The 15,327-nt window shown below is 44.8% G+C and overlaps 1 protein-coding gene across 1 annotated transcript; it reads right to left on the reverse strand.

The window, feature by feature from the left end:
• Positions 1–2,316: 2,316 nt before the first annotated feature.
• Positions 2,317–3,163, reverse strand: LOC119314426 (phylloplanin-like). The gene is made up of 2 exons (XM_037589138.1): positions 2,948–3,163; positions 2,317–2,821 (listed from the first exon to the last, which is right to left on the reverse strand). The coding sequence occupies exons 1-2, from the start codon at positions 3,111–3,113 to the stop codon at positions 2,481–2,483; spliced, it is 507 nt and encodes a 168-aa protein (XP_037445035.1). The 5' UTR covers positions 3,114–3,163; the 3' UTR covers positions 2,317–2,480.
• Between the last annotated feature and the right edge of the window lie 12,164 nt (positions 3,164–15,327).

Here is a 15,327-nt window from a genome sequence, read left to right on the forward strand (position 1 = left end):
CCGGGCGGAAGTCAAGGCCTACTTTGTGTCGGGCGCACACGTCTGGGTCTCCTTGCGCTACCAGGGCACCTTCTCCTATCACACGGCACACCGCCGGTGGCGCGCGGAGGGCGCCTGGCAGCTGCCCATCAACAGGAGGGGCGTGCTAGTCCCGAACTTCCTCGGCACCGGTCGGCGGCTGCTATTCGGCATTCGTTCGTTAGATGGTCATTATGATGAGAATCCCTTTTGCGCCGTTGACATGGACGTCAGGCCGCCGGCGGTCGTCGCGACCTGGCCGGAAGCATACCCTTCTGAGCAGTTGTGGCGCGCTGGATATAGAACACGCGGGCAATTGGCCGAGGTCGGCTACTATGGAGGCGGTAGGTTTTGCCTCTGGGTAACCAATCACGACAACACGAAAGCCAAGGCACAACGACGCAGCATCCTCAGTTTCATGGCTGTCCAGCTCTCCCCGGAGCTGCACCTGCTGGAGCACCAACCCAGTAACTACATGCTACCCCTAAGCTCACGCCATTTTCCTGCTAATGTAATAATGTAGCCAACTCACAACAGAGTAGGCAAATGTACCTTGCTCGGGCGGAGGGTGGGGCTCCTATCCTCCTCAAATTTGTCCGCCAGGACAGAGTCGACAGAGCTTTGGCGTAAATTCCTGCTTTCTAGCCGTCTGAGCGCGACATCAAGAGTTGGAGGGTTCAAAAGTGCGACGGGGTACATGCAATAAGATTTGCTAAATGTTATTAACAAGGTCAAACCGGCTTTGGTAGTGAGCAGTGACAAAACGGCGCGTCGACGACTCGTTCTGGCGGCGTTAGCGGTTGTTTGATGATGCATGGCCTTCGATGTAATTTTTTTATTTATGGTGCCTTGTACTTATAAAGTTTCGTAGTAGATGTGGGTCTTTTTTGTTGAAAATAAGTAAAGAGAAAAGTATGTTTTTGGTCCGTCATGTTTCCAAAAAGTATAGACTTGGTCCCTCAAAAAATATTGATATACATTTGGTCCCTCAAGTCTCAAAGCCGGATAAGTTTAATCCTAAACCAGATTTTAAGCACGTTGACAGGGTTTGACCACCACAAAACCGCCTAATGAACAGTAATTTTGAAGAATCGAATATGCTTACATGCGCAAGGTCCAAGCAAATTTTCGTGGTCTTTTAACACTTAGGAGCTCGTGGCACAAAAACATCTACGTCCGATGGACAGTAAATTTGAAAAAAATAAAAAATTCAAAAATCTGAAATTTTTTGGGGTCTGATATGCTTACATGCGTAAGGTCCAACCAAAATTCCGTGGTCTTTCGACACTCGAGGTGCTCGTGGCAAAAAAACAAATTTCCGCTAAAAAAAATAGCCAAAACATGTTGTTTTCCTAGAGCCTGTCCGATGTCATTTCATGACAAAATTCTGGTCGCACCTTGCACACGTAAGAATATTGGACCCTAGAAAATTTCAGATTTTTTTTGAATTTACTATATATCGGCAGATTTTTTTATTTTTTATTGCCACGAGGTCCTCGAGTGTCAAAAGACCATGAAAATTTGGTCGCACCTTGCGCATATAAGCATATTGGACCCCCAAAAAAATTCCGATTTTTTGAAGGTTTTTGAATATTTTTAGATTTTTTTTGGACGTACTGTTCATCGGGCGATTTTGTGGCGGTCAAACCTGGTCAACGTGCTCAAAATCTTATTTAGGACCAAACTATCCGGTTTTGAGACTTGGGGGACCAAGGAAGATTCAGTTGCATGGTGCCAGTTGGCCTTGTACAATGCAAGGTGCTTAGGGAAGGTATTTATAGAAATAAATTAAATTTTTCTTAAGCATTAGTGCTTATTTATACAGTGTAGACGCTTAATTAGGCACTTCTCCTATAGAGATAAGCATTGTTGCTAAAGAAAAAACTCGGTTTATTTTAGTCCTAGATACATCTTTTTTCATCCATTTTGATGACAAGTATTTTTGGACAGAGGAAGTACTAAACACCTCTCTAAACATCTTGCATTGTACAAGGCCATAGAGGCAACTTTGTAGTTTGTACGGGAGCCACGGAGAAGTAAGCTGGTATATAAGCAGTTAATTAACCAATCACATCTTTGTAGTTTGTACGGGAGCCACGGAGAAGTAAGCTGATATATAAGCAGTTAATTAACCAATCACATTTACAATCACACACGTAGCTTTATTTTGCACAAACGAACATCGCTTATATTACACGACGCACTCTCAGAGTATTACGCAATACTATTGGTTTACTTATGTGCCTCTTAGAAGCGGTAACACATACACATACGGAGCACGTACACCACAGGAGTAGATTTACATACACACGTAATAAAGCGGGGATATATATATAGTTGGTCCATCGGTAGGTTGGTCCTATATACATACGTATTGATTTCTCCTTACGTATTTATAATTCAGCCGTGCCATGGACGGAGATGGACAAGGGCGCCGGCCGGTGATGTAATGTACCAATCATCTAGACGAGGGAGAAGGGCAAGGGGATGATGTTAAGGATGCCGCCGAGGAGGCCACCCACGATCTGGCCGATGAGGCCTATCAGGCCGCCAAGTCCTCCGAGGCCGCCGCCGCTGTCAGCACCCAGGAGCTGCACCGGTGCGGCCAGCGTCCCGGTGATGCTGGCCAGGGACGCGTTGCACGCGGCTAGCGGGGTGACCACCACCACCTTGCACTGGTTGCCGAGCAGAGGGGCGAGCAGCGACGAGGTGACCGTTCCCATGTTCATGGTGAATGCTCCTCTCTCGTCCGCCTTGGTGCCGGCCACCACCCTGCCGCCGCACACCATGTGGACGACGGCGTCTGCCCGGAGCCGAAAATCAAGCCAAATGAGATAGTTAAGACGGCCGGACAACAGTTGCAGTCATTAGGTGGCATATATTCAGGCAAGAAACATGCATGCATGAGAGGTCCTTCCTTAGTCCTTACTCGGGAACGGCGGAACCGCAGCCACGTTGATGGAGCTCCCCGCGCTGCATGGCACCACGCCGGCGACGAGGGCCAGCGGAGGCTGCTTGTCCGCCTCCGCACCGCGCGGCACGAGGCTGACGACGAAGAGGAGGAGAGCGGCGAGGAGAAGGCTATTGGTTGCCATTTGCTTCGACACGCTCGACCACTTTGTTATATGCGTGACTGTGTGAGGATGTTGTGCTGCGTTGAGTGTGGTGGCTCATGCTGCTGCATGGATCCCCATTTTATAGGCATGCGAGGAGGCCAAGTTGCCGCCGTTTTTTACGACGACTCCAAGGTAACCGCAATGCAACACTTTCTGGTTTCACTGAATCGCTGCGCGCGTGCTTGCAGTGACGTAGCTGTCGGCGTCGGCATAGGAAGGGTCCAAAGTTCGCCCAAATTAACGCATGCTCCAAGCAGCAAAAAATCTCGATCAGTTCACGGGCACCATGCATGGAGATGGAGTACTAGCAGCGTAAAGCACCAGCGCATGCATGCCAAGCCAAGCTAGAGAGATTTTTGATCGCGAGAGCTACGATCGAGGGCGAGGACACGCCTTATTATTGGCAAAAATGATAGCCAGATTATTACGACGAATAACCAACCTATAGATAGAGTCTACAACATGCGTAGGGTGCGCGCGTGATCCCGTGGGATGCCATTCCACGGCGTGCACGATTGGTGCATGCGTGTGGAATTATTGGTTCATGTGCCTAACAGTGCCAAGAAGGGAGAAATTATAGCGATGTCCTTGTCGATCGGATACGCACTTCACTCCCATGTTGGATCTGCTGGGAGTCTTAGAGCATCTCCAACAAATCTCTACTATTAAAGGGGGATCGAACGTCGTGATGGTTCAACCTCGTTCAATCCCCACACCTCCCTTCGTCCTTCCCCTTCATCGCATGAAAAGAAAAACCAGCGCACGCTCCCACCACCCATCGCCGAAAAAACTGCCGCCACACGCGCACACACACGTCGCACGCCCCCATCTCTCCCCAAGCCCCCTCGCTCCCGATCCCATCTCTCTCGAAGGAAAATCATCGCCGCCTGTGCTCGCCATCCATCCCATGAGCTGCATCGTGAGTTCGTGACCCGATGTCCCTTGCCGTCTGGATCTAGGGAAGGGGATGCCTTCCATCCCGTCCCTTCCGCCCGTCGTCGAAGCGATAGAGATAGCAGAGAGAAAGGAAGGAGCGCAGCGGTGGACCTGCCCTTAGTGCCATACAGGAAGAGTGGTGGTGGGGCGGCACTGCTGCTGCTGGGACAACGGGGCTCTTCGTGTAGAGGCCATAAAGGAGGCGGCGGTGGGAAGCCCATCTTCCTCTCTGTGTCTCCTTCCGCAGGTCCTCCATGTCGGTACACTTGACATCCACCTCTTCTTCCCCTGCTGCCAGGCATGTGCATATCAGCCTATGCCATTGACCCCTCATCGGCGGAGGTGTGCGAGGATTCCGTCTCCGAGCAGTACGACGGACGTCTCTTTCCTGTCGCTGCTCAACACCGAGCTCCACACAAGAGAACCCTTTTGCCATCGAGGCCTTCTACTGCTGGTCCACAGCCTCGACTTCTTCCTCTTGGTCTGGATTGGGAGCGCAACCACCCGTAAGCTCCTCCTCTTATCTCTCTCTCTCAAATTTTCTTGGGTTCTTGGTCTGGATCTCGAGTTCGATCTTGATATATTGGTTATGTCTTGTACTATTTTTGTTGACACAGATTATTGCTGCAAATGTTTCTTAGACGGGAATTAAGTTGTTTTTCAGAAGGGCTTTGTGGTTCTTTATCAATGGCGTTCAGCTACTACAAAGTCTGATACACATTCTGGTGGTATATGCAACCATGCTTTACAAAGCTAATTACCACATCCCTCTTTCGCTAGGATATGTGCCGCTCTGTTTGATATACATCGTGACTTTGTGCTCCTCCATGGTTCTCAGCATCTCCTTGATCACTCCAGTCAATGACCCATGGACTGATCTGTTCAAATCAGCATCATTCTAGCAAGTTGTTACTTGTTACCCATGCTAAATGTAAGCTCTCTAACTGCAAATTGTATGCGGCACTCTGGTTACTCATGAATTCTTTCTTGTATTCCAAAAAGAATCCATATCGATGATTCTGCAATATAAGACATCCATATGAAATTTTCCTGCATTTTTTAGTGAAGGAACAGTATCTCTGCTGCCTATATCAATAGAAAAAAGTACTAAAATTTTTATGTACAGGAAAAACTAAAATTTCCTGCAATTGCAACCACATAATCTATAGTTTGTTGGTTTCTTTCAAATAATATGCAATAGTATTTCCTTTTTGTGATTTTCATATTATTTTAGTAATGAGTAGTAATCTTATATTGCCATATGCATATCACAAATAAGATCTATATTATTTATCTCGAACCTGTAAATAATTTTTGCTACCTCCAGTTTCAGTACGACCACACATTGCAGGTACAATTTGACTCTTTACTTCTGTTGGCATGGAATTGATTTGCCTCTTAATAGATTTCTAGCTCACTGAATTTATCTTTATGTTGCCATTGAAGCATGGTGTTTTCTTCGGAAAATCAATATAGATAACCATGGTTTCTCTGTAATAATATATATGCCCTGATCAATGTATTAGGATTGATTTTTTTCATTACTTCTTGGATAATGGGGTATTCTAATCAAAATCATGCTGACTTTCGATGTAGCTCACTTGCATGGGACGTTTATGCCAGCACACATTGAAGACCAAGTATAGCATATATAGTCAATCGGTGATGTCTCATAAGAAAATGTAAGCTATATGAACTTATCAACTCCTAATTTATCATGCAGCGACATATCAATTATGATTGGTATATGTTAGAAACTTCATTTTGTTAGTTTTGATAAAATATGTGTGTTATTATATTCTGAAACCAAAGCATCAAATCACGTTGGTACCTACCATGTCCTATTAAAGTTTAAAAAAACTCTGAAAAGAACTCTACATGTATCAATTCACATAAAAAAATGATGACGCCATATGGATTGGAAATTGGTAATCTTGGATTGATATGTCATACTCCCTCCGTAAAGAAATATAAGAGCGTTTAGATCACTAAAGTAGTGGTCTAAACGCTCTTATATTTCTTTACAGAGGGAGTACATGACTTGATTTTTCTGGCAAGTACATTAAATTTAATCAGATAAAGAGGATCCATTGTTTTTCACTCGGTAATAATTTTTCTCCCGAACACGAATAGTCTAAAAAATAAGCATATTTTGGCTACTGAAGTATGTGTGTTTGTTAAACAATCCTTATGTTGTCTCAAAATTCATCATATTTCTGTTATGAAAGCGTAGTAGTTGTGTTATTTTCATAAATATTAGAGCATGTACAACCGGACCTCTCAAACCCGCCTCATACGCCAGGGCGGGCCACCCGGTTACTACCCGGTCGCGAAAATCTGACCCAGACGGGTGCCTCAAACGGGCCTCAAACGCCCGGACTGACCGGCACCCCTCATATCAAGCAGGAGTAGGGTTTTACCTCCATCGAGAGGGCCTGAACCTGGGTAAAAACATCGTCTAGCAGACCCCTCTATTGAGCCGATCACGCGAGGTCGATCCCTCTATTGAGCCGATCACGCGAGGTCTAAGAGCATCTCTAGCAGACCCCTTAAAAGCGGTCAAACCTATAAAAAATTCGTGTTTACAGTTTCGGTCAAAAAAACGACGCCTAGCAGATCCCGTAAAACTCGATTGGCCCTTAAATTAATTTTTAAACGGCGCCGGGGCGAGGCACGCCGTGGCTGGAGACGGAAGGAAGGGAAAAGGGAAAAAAAGAAAGAAAAAATGGGCTATAGTGGGATACAGTTTTATTTATAAGGTCTGCTCTGCCCGGGGCAATTTCGCACCGTAAAAATGTTTCATAGTGCACCTTATATGTGTTTTTAAGGGTCAACTTATACGGGATTTCTTAGAGATGCTCTAATTTCATTTGGGCCGGCCTATCGGGGTCACATTTCTATCGATTTTTTTTTCTTTCTCAAACAATAAATTAATCAAGTTGGACGGAAAAAACATTTGCACACACAAATTGTCAACTTTTTTGAAATAGGCTGAATGTGCACCATTGTGGAATGAGCGGATAGGCCAGGAGGCACACAAACGGTGTGCGGCCGTTATTTTCTATCAACACTTTTAGATAGCCTCATGCACGCACACCCATCACATGCTCAGTCGTTATTTTATGTGAAAGCGGTCTATCTATTTCTTAGGCGGGAGAAAAAATGACAGTCAAACCCTAAATATTTCGGCACATAATTAGATCGAGAATGGAAGGGGGAGTGAAACCTAAAAAATTCTACATGAAATTCGGGCAACAACGAAAGTAGGAGCCAGACCCAAAAAATTTAAGCAGCGAAGTTTGGGGAGAGGGCCTAGAGGGGAGGGGGAGTAGCAGGAACGAAAGCGGGTTTATGTGTGGATGATGTAGTCCCATGCAAACGAAACTACCTTCATTTTTCCACACTGAAGCAAACCAAGCTCATGGCTCGAAAATAGGGACCCCACCAAAGAAATGGCATAGGCCTCTCCGCATGACACCATCATACAGATCTCGTCGTTCCCACTTCTCGCTTCCCGAGACAAATTTAGACCATGCCATGGAAACTGCCATGGTGTCGATATATGTTGGTTGCCTTTAATATAGTGATACACTCATATTGTCCTATGATTTTATGTGGTTCTGGGCAGATCAACAATGACTCTGCCATGGGTATGAGTTGTAGACTCAATCTAGGTGGGTGTTTTCACAATGTTGTTGTACTATATTGTGTATGCTATTTAAAATCAATACAAAATACCTAACATAAATGAAATAACCAAAAAAATCTCAACCAAGCAACATTTGAGCCATCTAAACTGGAAGGGAGGGAGTATTGAAGGGGGACAAGTGATAACATAATATCCGACTCAAACAATTATTTTTATAAAATATTCTTTTGAATTTTATCATTTTATGCAAAACAAAGTGGTGTTGGTGCATTACGTCTAAGCTCTCCATTCATCTCGGGTGTCGACGACATTGAAGACCTAGTCGTCGTCGTGCACATGCAACTGCACACGTCGCCACCTGATGCCGACCGTTAGAGGTGAAGCAGCCCTCATGCCAACGCAAGAGGAAGTGGCGACACCCTGACATGCCAACCACCCTGAAAGGTAAGAACGATGATGGCCAGAGAAGAATGTGATGTGGCAAAATTGAGAGACTGTCATGTGCCAATTTAGGCAAAAAAGACACATCATCAGCGGAATGGTTTCGAGTGGAGAGGGACCAAACAAGCCCTGTTTTAAAGTTGACGGATGAAATCCATACGACTCTATTATTTGAGATACTAAAAATAGTATTTTGTGTGCACCTAAACTGTGAAAACATGACACCTCGCAATTGAAATGTGTTGCATGAACAATTATATTATTTATATAAAATATGTCCCAGCACTGACATTTAATATGTTCATGTAGTTAAGCAAAATAACAATTTATATAACTAGCTAGAAATGCATCATACTCCACATATAACAAATAAACAAACTGGGACTGGCATTTTATGTTGTTGGCCGGCATGGAACCGAGGGAATTTGGCGGTGGGTGCGTGCTACAGTGTACAGTGTAGAGGGTAGAGAGGAGGAAGCCAAGAATTGTAGCGAGTGGACATGGTATGTCTCGCTTGCATCGTCAACGACGGCCGACTCTCTCAACTCTCGTTGTCAGATGAATTAAGCGAGACATGAGCACATTTCACTCATGCTTGGTGGGGGGAAGGGAGGAATCGAGTGAGGGCGCCAACTTTTGGAGCTAGTTTTTTACATGGGAATATTTTAATCATCCATCCGAATAGGTGGTGGTTATTTGCCAAACTTTATAGGCAACATATTTGGTGAATCCTACCTAGTTCGTGTGTCCGTGTAGCCATTCCGTTTCAACCCCACGATCTAAATCCTGAGCATCACATGCAGCCTAGGGACTAATTACATTTACACGCCCGCTTTATAACTTGACAACCATCTTCATTCACAGAAAACCCCCCAAATCCTTTTAACCAGGAGCTCCCCAACTGCTTCTGTTCGTCTTGCGCCACCGCCGCCGCCGCTGTAGTCGTGTGCCTCCGATTTCCGCCGACTCGATCCCGACGTTGTTTGGCGCCGGTGACAAAGCGAACCAGGCGGACGTCTCGACAGCGAGTCTATGACGAACTGACGTTGTTCGCCGCCGGCGACGAAGCGGCCCAGGCAGTTGTCTCGACGGCCAGGCCATGACAAACTGTCGTCGTTCGGCTCCGGTGACGAAGCCTCTCATATCAGGCGCTATCTTCCTGGATGGTCTACCCCGACCGAGATGATTCCTTCATAGGAAGTTGTAGCGTCTCGTTTCCAGGACGTAGGCTGTACTCAGCAACAGCTGTACTTGTGCAAGTACTGTCCTGTTGCATTCGGCCGACTGACATGCACATTATTAGTGCAAATGACCGTATCAAGTAAACTGTATCAATATTTGCAGCATAATGAATGGCAGTAGCGGGTTCAGATCAGAGGCTCTGGTTGAGCTTTTCCCTGTTAGTTTGCTTGGCATTTTGTAAAATAAAATGTCCTCTTTGCTGTTGCCAAGAAGGCTACTGACTAATTCAGTTATGCGTTAGTAAAACAGGTGACCATCTCAGTCATGTGCTCAAAGCATAAGCTTTTCAGTAAAGCTTTTGAAGTACAGAAGTGGCCTAGGGATGGCTATGTCCGGTTTCTGAACATCTACAAACTTCACAATGTGCTACTGGAATGCAAGTCTGATCAAAAAATAAGGGAGGAAATAAACATGCAGTATTGCCACACAGTACAAGTTTTAATATTAAAACGAAATTTAATCATGCTTGCATAGCTGGTAAAAGTGCCTAAAATTGATAAATATGTATGATACTCTGTAGCAATTTGACAAGCATCAAAACCTCTCAGAAATCAAGTCAACTATAATTTGACACGACACAAATTCGCATCGATTACATAATTCAGTACATCAGAGTGTACATGATAACATAGATAAAATCATTTTTTGCTTGGACCATATCAGGAAGCACCATTTGGCTGCATATCTTGCACAGTCACACTCCCTTTCTCTTTTTTGCTTGGACAATTACGACTATCATGAAATACCATTTGCTTGCATGTCTTACACAAGCGTGCGACCTTTGCCTTGCCTTCTTTGTCCTTATTTTTTTGACCCCCCTCCTTGATCTCCTTTCCTCGCTTTATTCTTTTGCATCTCCCCACGGTACGGACATCAGTCGGCGGATGTATATGAACTTCAGTGGGAATATTATAACCAATAAAAGCCTCATATTCCTTTTGCCTTGTGCTTTGGGTGGCTGCAGGGATCATTTGGTCCAAAGGTGCCTCAATGTTCATCACACTTGATGTTAAGAAGTCCAATGCTTCATCTGAATGTTTCGCCTTTTGAATAAGCTCTTCCATCTTATCTCATACACCTGAAATCTTCTTTCTTGTGGCCGCATCAAGTGAATCCATGGGTTTTTCTTCTAGTAGGTTCCCATGTTCATCATAAACATTCTCCCTGCAAAACAAAAGAATGTTGTTAGTCATATGATTTTGGAATAACAAGAAGAAATTGGTTGTCATGCATTATTATTTTTACCTTTTGCACCTTTTCTGCCATCTTTCATAATGTAGTAGCTAGGAAGCTCATTTTGGTTTTCAATCCTCAATACTTGGATAATATGGCGACATGGAATACCGAGTGACTCAAATAACTTGCACGAACAATTTGCTGTCATGCTTCCAATGTCATAGCAAACCTCCCTAATCTTACCAGATCGACCTCTCAGGGTCACATTTTGTACCCCCACACCTTGTGTAATACTCTGAACACAACAATGGTCTCTAGCAGCAATAACCTGTAGCTGAAATTTCTCGAACACCTCATATGTGAATACCTCACTACCCTGTTTCTCCATTGTCCATGGCGTAAATAGTTGCGGGGTGGTATGTATGCTTCTGTTGTCTGCCATTAATTCTTCCTCACGCTGGCATTCTAAAGCTGTGTCAAACCTAAGCCAAAACTCAACAAAAGCAAGCCTTCGATGAATGAAGCGGTTAAAAAAGGAATTTGCACTTTCTGATCTTGAAGTGGTTCAGAGAATGCCCGCTAGAGATATATCCATAAAGTAGGCCGGTATCCATTTATGTCGAATGCTAAACCTTTTACTCAACCACTCATTTTCCTCCAATCCAAAATCTTTAATGATGGAATTCCACTGTGACTCAAACTCTATTGAAGTTTCCGAACCCCAAACACATGAGTTCAATCTCGTCCAAAATTCAGAATCTTCTCTAATCATAGGTCCAACTTTTTCTGGAACCTTTTCCGTTATATGCCACATGCACAGCCTATGAACGGTGGTTGGAAGAACTTCGTCAATACCATTCTTGATGCTAGTGGCTTCATCGGTTATGATGAGTTTAGGTGCTATCCCTCCCATTGCTTTTAAGAAGGTCTCAAATAACCAAATGTATGACTCATCCTTCTCATTTGATAAGAATGCAGCAGCAAAAAAATACACTTTGTAAGTGATGATTAACCCCGGTAAATGGTGCAAATATCATGTTGTACTGATTAGTGGTATATGTAGAATCAAAGGATATGACATCACCAAAGTGACTATAGTTCTTCCTGCCTGTGGCATCCGCCCAGAACACACGCAATAGCTTCCCCTCATCATTCACGTCAAAATCATAGAAAAATGTTGAATTCACTTCATGCTTTCTAGCTAATTGGGCCACAAACATTTGAGCATCTGCATCTCTGATTTTATACCTGAGTGCTTGGTAGTAATTCTGCAAGTCTCTCTTTGAGCAGCCAACATTCGGAATTCCGCCCTCGCTAACTTGCAGGAGCCTATATGCCTGAGAGGTTCCAATGCTGACATGTGTATAAAGTATTCTTTGCCCTCTCACTAACTGTACGATTCGATCTGATCAAATGCCGCTTATTAGGTGATACAAGACCATGAACATGGTGCTCAACCCATGAGTCTATCTTGTAGGTGTTGTCCCCACAAAGTCTAACAAAGATATGGGCATCACAACCGCATCGCGTATTTGTTTGCTTACGCCTTTTCTTCAAGGGGTCATCTGTCTCGTTACTATCTTTTGACTTGAATCCTTCCCTATTACACATGAAACGCTTAGTCCGGACCACCTTATTATCAATCTTTTTCTGTTGTCTGATTCGAACACCAAAACCTGATTCATGTGCATATGCCTTGTAGAACTTCTCTACTGCCTCGAGTCCTTCAAATGTCATACCCACTTTAGGCTTCAAGTGCTCATCACATTCAGGTGTAAAAGATGAAGACTGCAATGTCAAGAGTAAACCGGAATAAGAACTTCATGCATAGTTTCAGTTGTTAGTGCAAACTGAACTTACAAAGAGGGGTACGTCAGTGTTCTTTTGGGGTGTACTAAATCCTCGATGTCTCATATGCATTTGAACGCTATTTATTGGATCCATACTGCTGCACACATGGCCACATGATTAGCCTTTAAACCTACGTACACTCACACGTGTATGCACAAGGACTTGATCTGTGTGTAGTTTTACCTTAAACTTTTGATGCTCTCCGTGTCGCTGATTGCAAATGACATCGTTGTACTTACTAATTGCTCATCGGTAGTTGACGCTGCAGCAAAGTATTACCAGTTATAGGGGAGATAAGTCTAGATCGAGAAGTACATGCAGAGCAGAGCACACTGATGCATAGGGCGTTTGCCGATTGTTAACGTGGGTGGGATCAGACGAGCACGTATAAGACTGGGACGCTACCTGCCTCTCGTCGGTGCCGGACGACGTTGGGATCGAGTCGACAGAAATCGGAGGCACACGACGACGGCGGCGGCGGCGGCGCAAGACCAACAGAGGCAGTCGGGGCGCTCCTGGTTAAAAAACTTTGGGGGGTTTTCTGTGAATTAAGATGGTTGTCAAGTTACAAAGCGGGCATGTAAATGTAATTAGTTCCTAGGCTGCACATGATGCTCATGATTTAGATCGTGGGGTTGAAACGGTATGGCTACACGGACACACGAACTAGGTAGGATTCACCAAATATGTTGCCAACTTTATAACTCCTTCCATTTCTTTTTAGTCTGCATATAAGATTTGGTCAAAGTCAAACTTTGTAAAGTTTGACTAACTTTATAAGAAAAAATATCAACAATCACAGTATGAAATCAATATTATTAGATGCACCATTGAATGAATTTTTGTACCATATAGCTTTAGTATTGTAGATGTTGATATTTTTTATATAACTTTGGTCAAACTTTTGTGTAGTTTGACTTTGACCAAATCTTATATGCAAACTAAAAAGAACCGGAGGGAGTACTCAAGTAGCTAGCATATGTCGCATGGCAGTGTAATGGTTGTCAAAGAATTTGTTGAGAGAGAGAGAGAGTCGAGAGAGAGAGAGAGAGTGAGAGAGATTGTCGCCGCAAAAGGAAAAGATTCGTAACAAAAAAAAGTCGTTGATCTTCATCCAGTTTACGTGAAGATTATATTGCGTTCCCGAGCCCAAGCCCGCCCAGTGTCGTGTTCATGCACCCGCAAAAGGTCAAAGCTTTTCCCGGATGGTGGCGATGGAGTCTCCGGCCACCGCACCCTCATCCTCCCCCTCTGGTCGCCCGTAGACCAGCCCTCTTGACAAGCCGCCCTCGGCGGCCCGACCGGTCTTGAGATCTATCACGGTGGCTTCGACTTCCTCGGCTCGCTCTCCCTTGGCACGTCACGTACAATGGCCATCGCTGACATCACCGACCACCTATCCCCACACCTGTGCAGTACGTGCCCTTGGAGTCTCCCTCAGCCTCGCCAAGGGGATGCGGTTGCGCTCCGGCGTCGAGTTAGTGAAGGTCGTCAGCGGCTTCAAAATTGATGAGGGAGAAGAATATGATGTGGCAAAACCAAGAGACTGTCATGTGCCAATTCTGACAAAAAAAGACACATCATCAATGAAACCGTTTCGAGGAGAGAGGGACCAAGCATGCCCGGTTTTAAGGTTGGCGAACATAACCCGTATGTCTCTATATTCGAGATACTATAAATAGTATTTTGTGGGCATCTACCTAAGTTTTGAACATGACTCGTCGCAATTGAAACGTGTTGCATGCACGATTATTTTTTTGTGTGTAAAATATGTCCCACCAATGACATTTAATATGCTCATGTAGTTAAGCAAAATAATCATTTACTACATAATTAGCTCGAAATGTATCCTAACTCCACAAACAAACAAATTGGGACCGACATTTTTATGCTGTTGGCCGGCATGAAACCAGGGGAACATGGTGGTGGGCGCGTGCTATAGTGGAGAGCGTAGGGAGGAGAGGAAGGCGAGAATTGTAGCGAGTGGACATGACATGTGTGGCTTTTTACATTGTAAATGATGGCCGACTCTCTCCTTGTCGGACAAATTAAGAGAGACGAGCATATTTAGCCTTGGTGGGTGAGAAGAAGGGGGGAATCGAACAAGGGCGCCAACTTTTAGGACTGCTATTTTCATGGAAACATTTTAATCATCGATCCGAATAGACGGTGGTTATGATTATTTACCAAACTTTGTTCAAAATACTTTTGACGGTAGTAGTACGTAGCATTTGCAGCATGCCTTGTGTAATGGTAATTAATGAATTTGTTGAGAGAGAGAGAGAACGTCATTGATATTCATCCACTTGGCGGTGCCAGGATTTTAATCATGTGTAGTCAACTCAATGTTGTGTAGTCAAGATATATGTATTTCTATGAATTTTGTATTTTTTTCATGGTTTGTGCTTATATATGATGCTTTTTCCACTAATCTGTGTAGTCAATTGTCTACACAGGCCCTGTTTGGATCATAGAGTTAGAGCTAGTTTGGATTAGTTGGGGGCTTAAATAAGACAAAAGTATCCAAACATGTAGGGTTAGAGTGGGTTAATTCCATCTAACCCAACTATCCCGGTGGGAGGGGTGATTATTTGAGTTAGAGTGGGTTAGAGCATCTCCAACAGCCGCGCTACACTAGCGCCGCGCCGAAAAATATGCCGTTTTAGCGCGCGCGCATCGCGGCGGGTCGCTCCAGCGGGCGCGCAAAAACGGCGCGCACGCTATAACGGGTTGGGCGCGCGGACAAAAACACTTAGCCGCGCGGTGTATTTGGGGCGCCAGCTACAGCGCGCGGCACACTCGAGCGCTCGCGCCGCACTCTCTCCTCTCCTCGTCCTATGCCCCGCGCGCGCCGGCGCCGGCGCCCTGCCACCCACCCATGGACGCGCACACCGGCGC

The sequence above is a fragment of the Triticum dicoccoides genome, chromosome 6A (genome assembly GCF_002162155.2).
Source record: "Triticum dicoccoides isolate Atlit2015 ecotype Zavitan chromosome 6A, WEW_v2.0, whole genome shotgun sequence".
Classification (NCBI taxonomy): domain Eukaryota; kingdom Viridiplantae; phylum Streptophyta; class Magnoliopsida; order Poales; family Poaceae; genus Triticum; species Triticum dicoccoides.

Coding starts and splice junctions, on each gene's coding strand:
- LOC119314426 (XM_037589138.1), bottom strand. CDS start 3,113: ATGGCAACCAATAGCCTTCTCCTCGCCGCTCTCCTCCTCTTCGTCGTC. Junction 2,822..2,947: donor TGCGGTTCCGCCGTTCCCGA/GTAAGGACTAAG, acceptor GGCTCCGGGCAG/ACGCCGTCGTCCACATGGTG.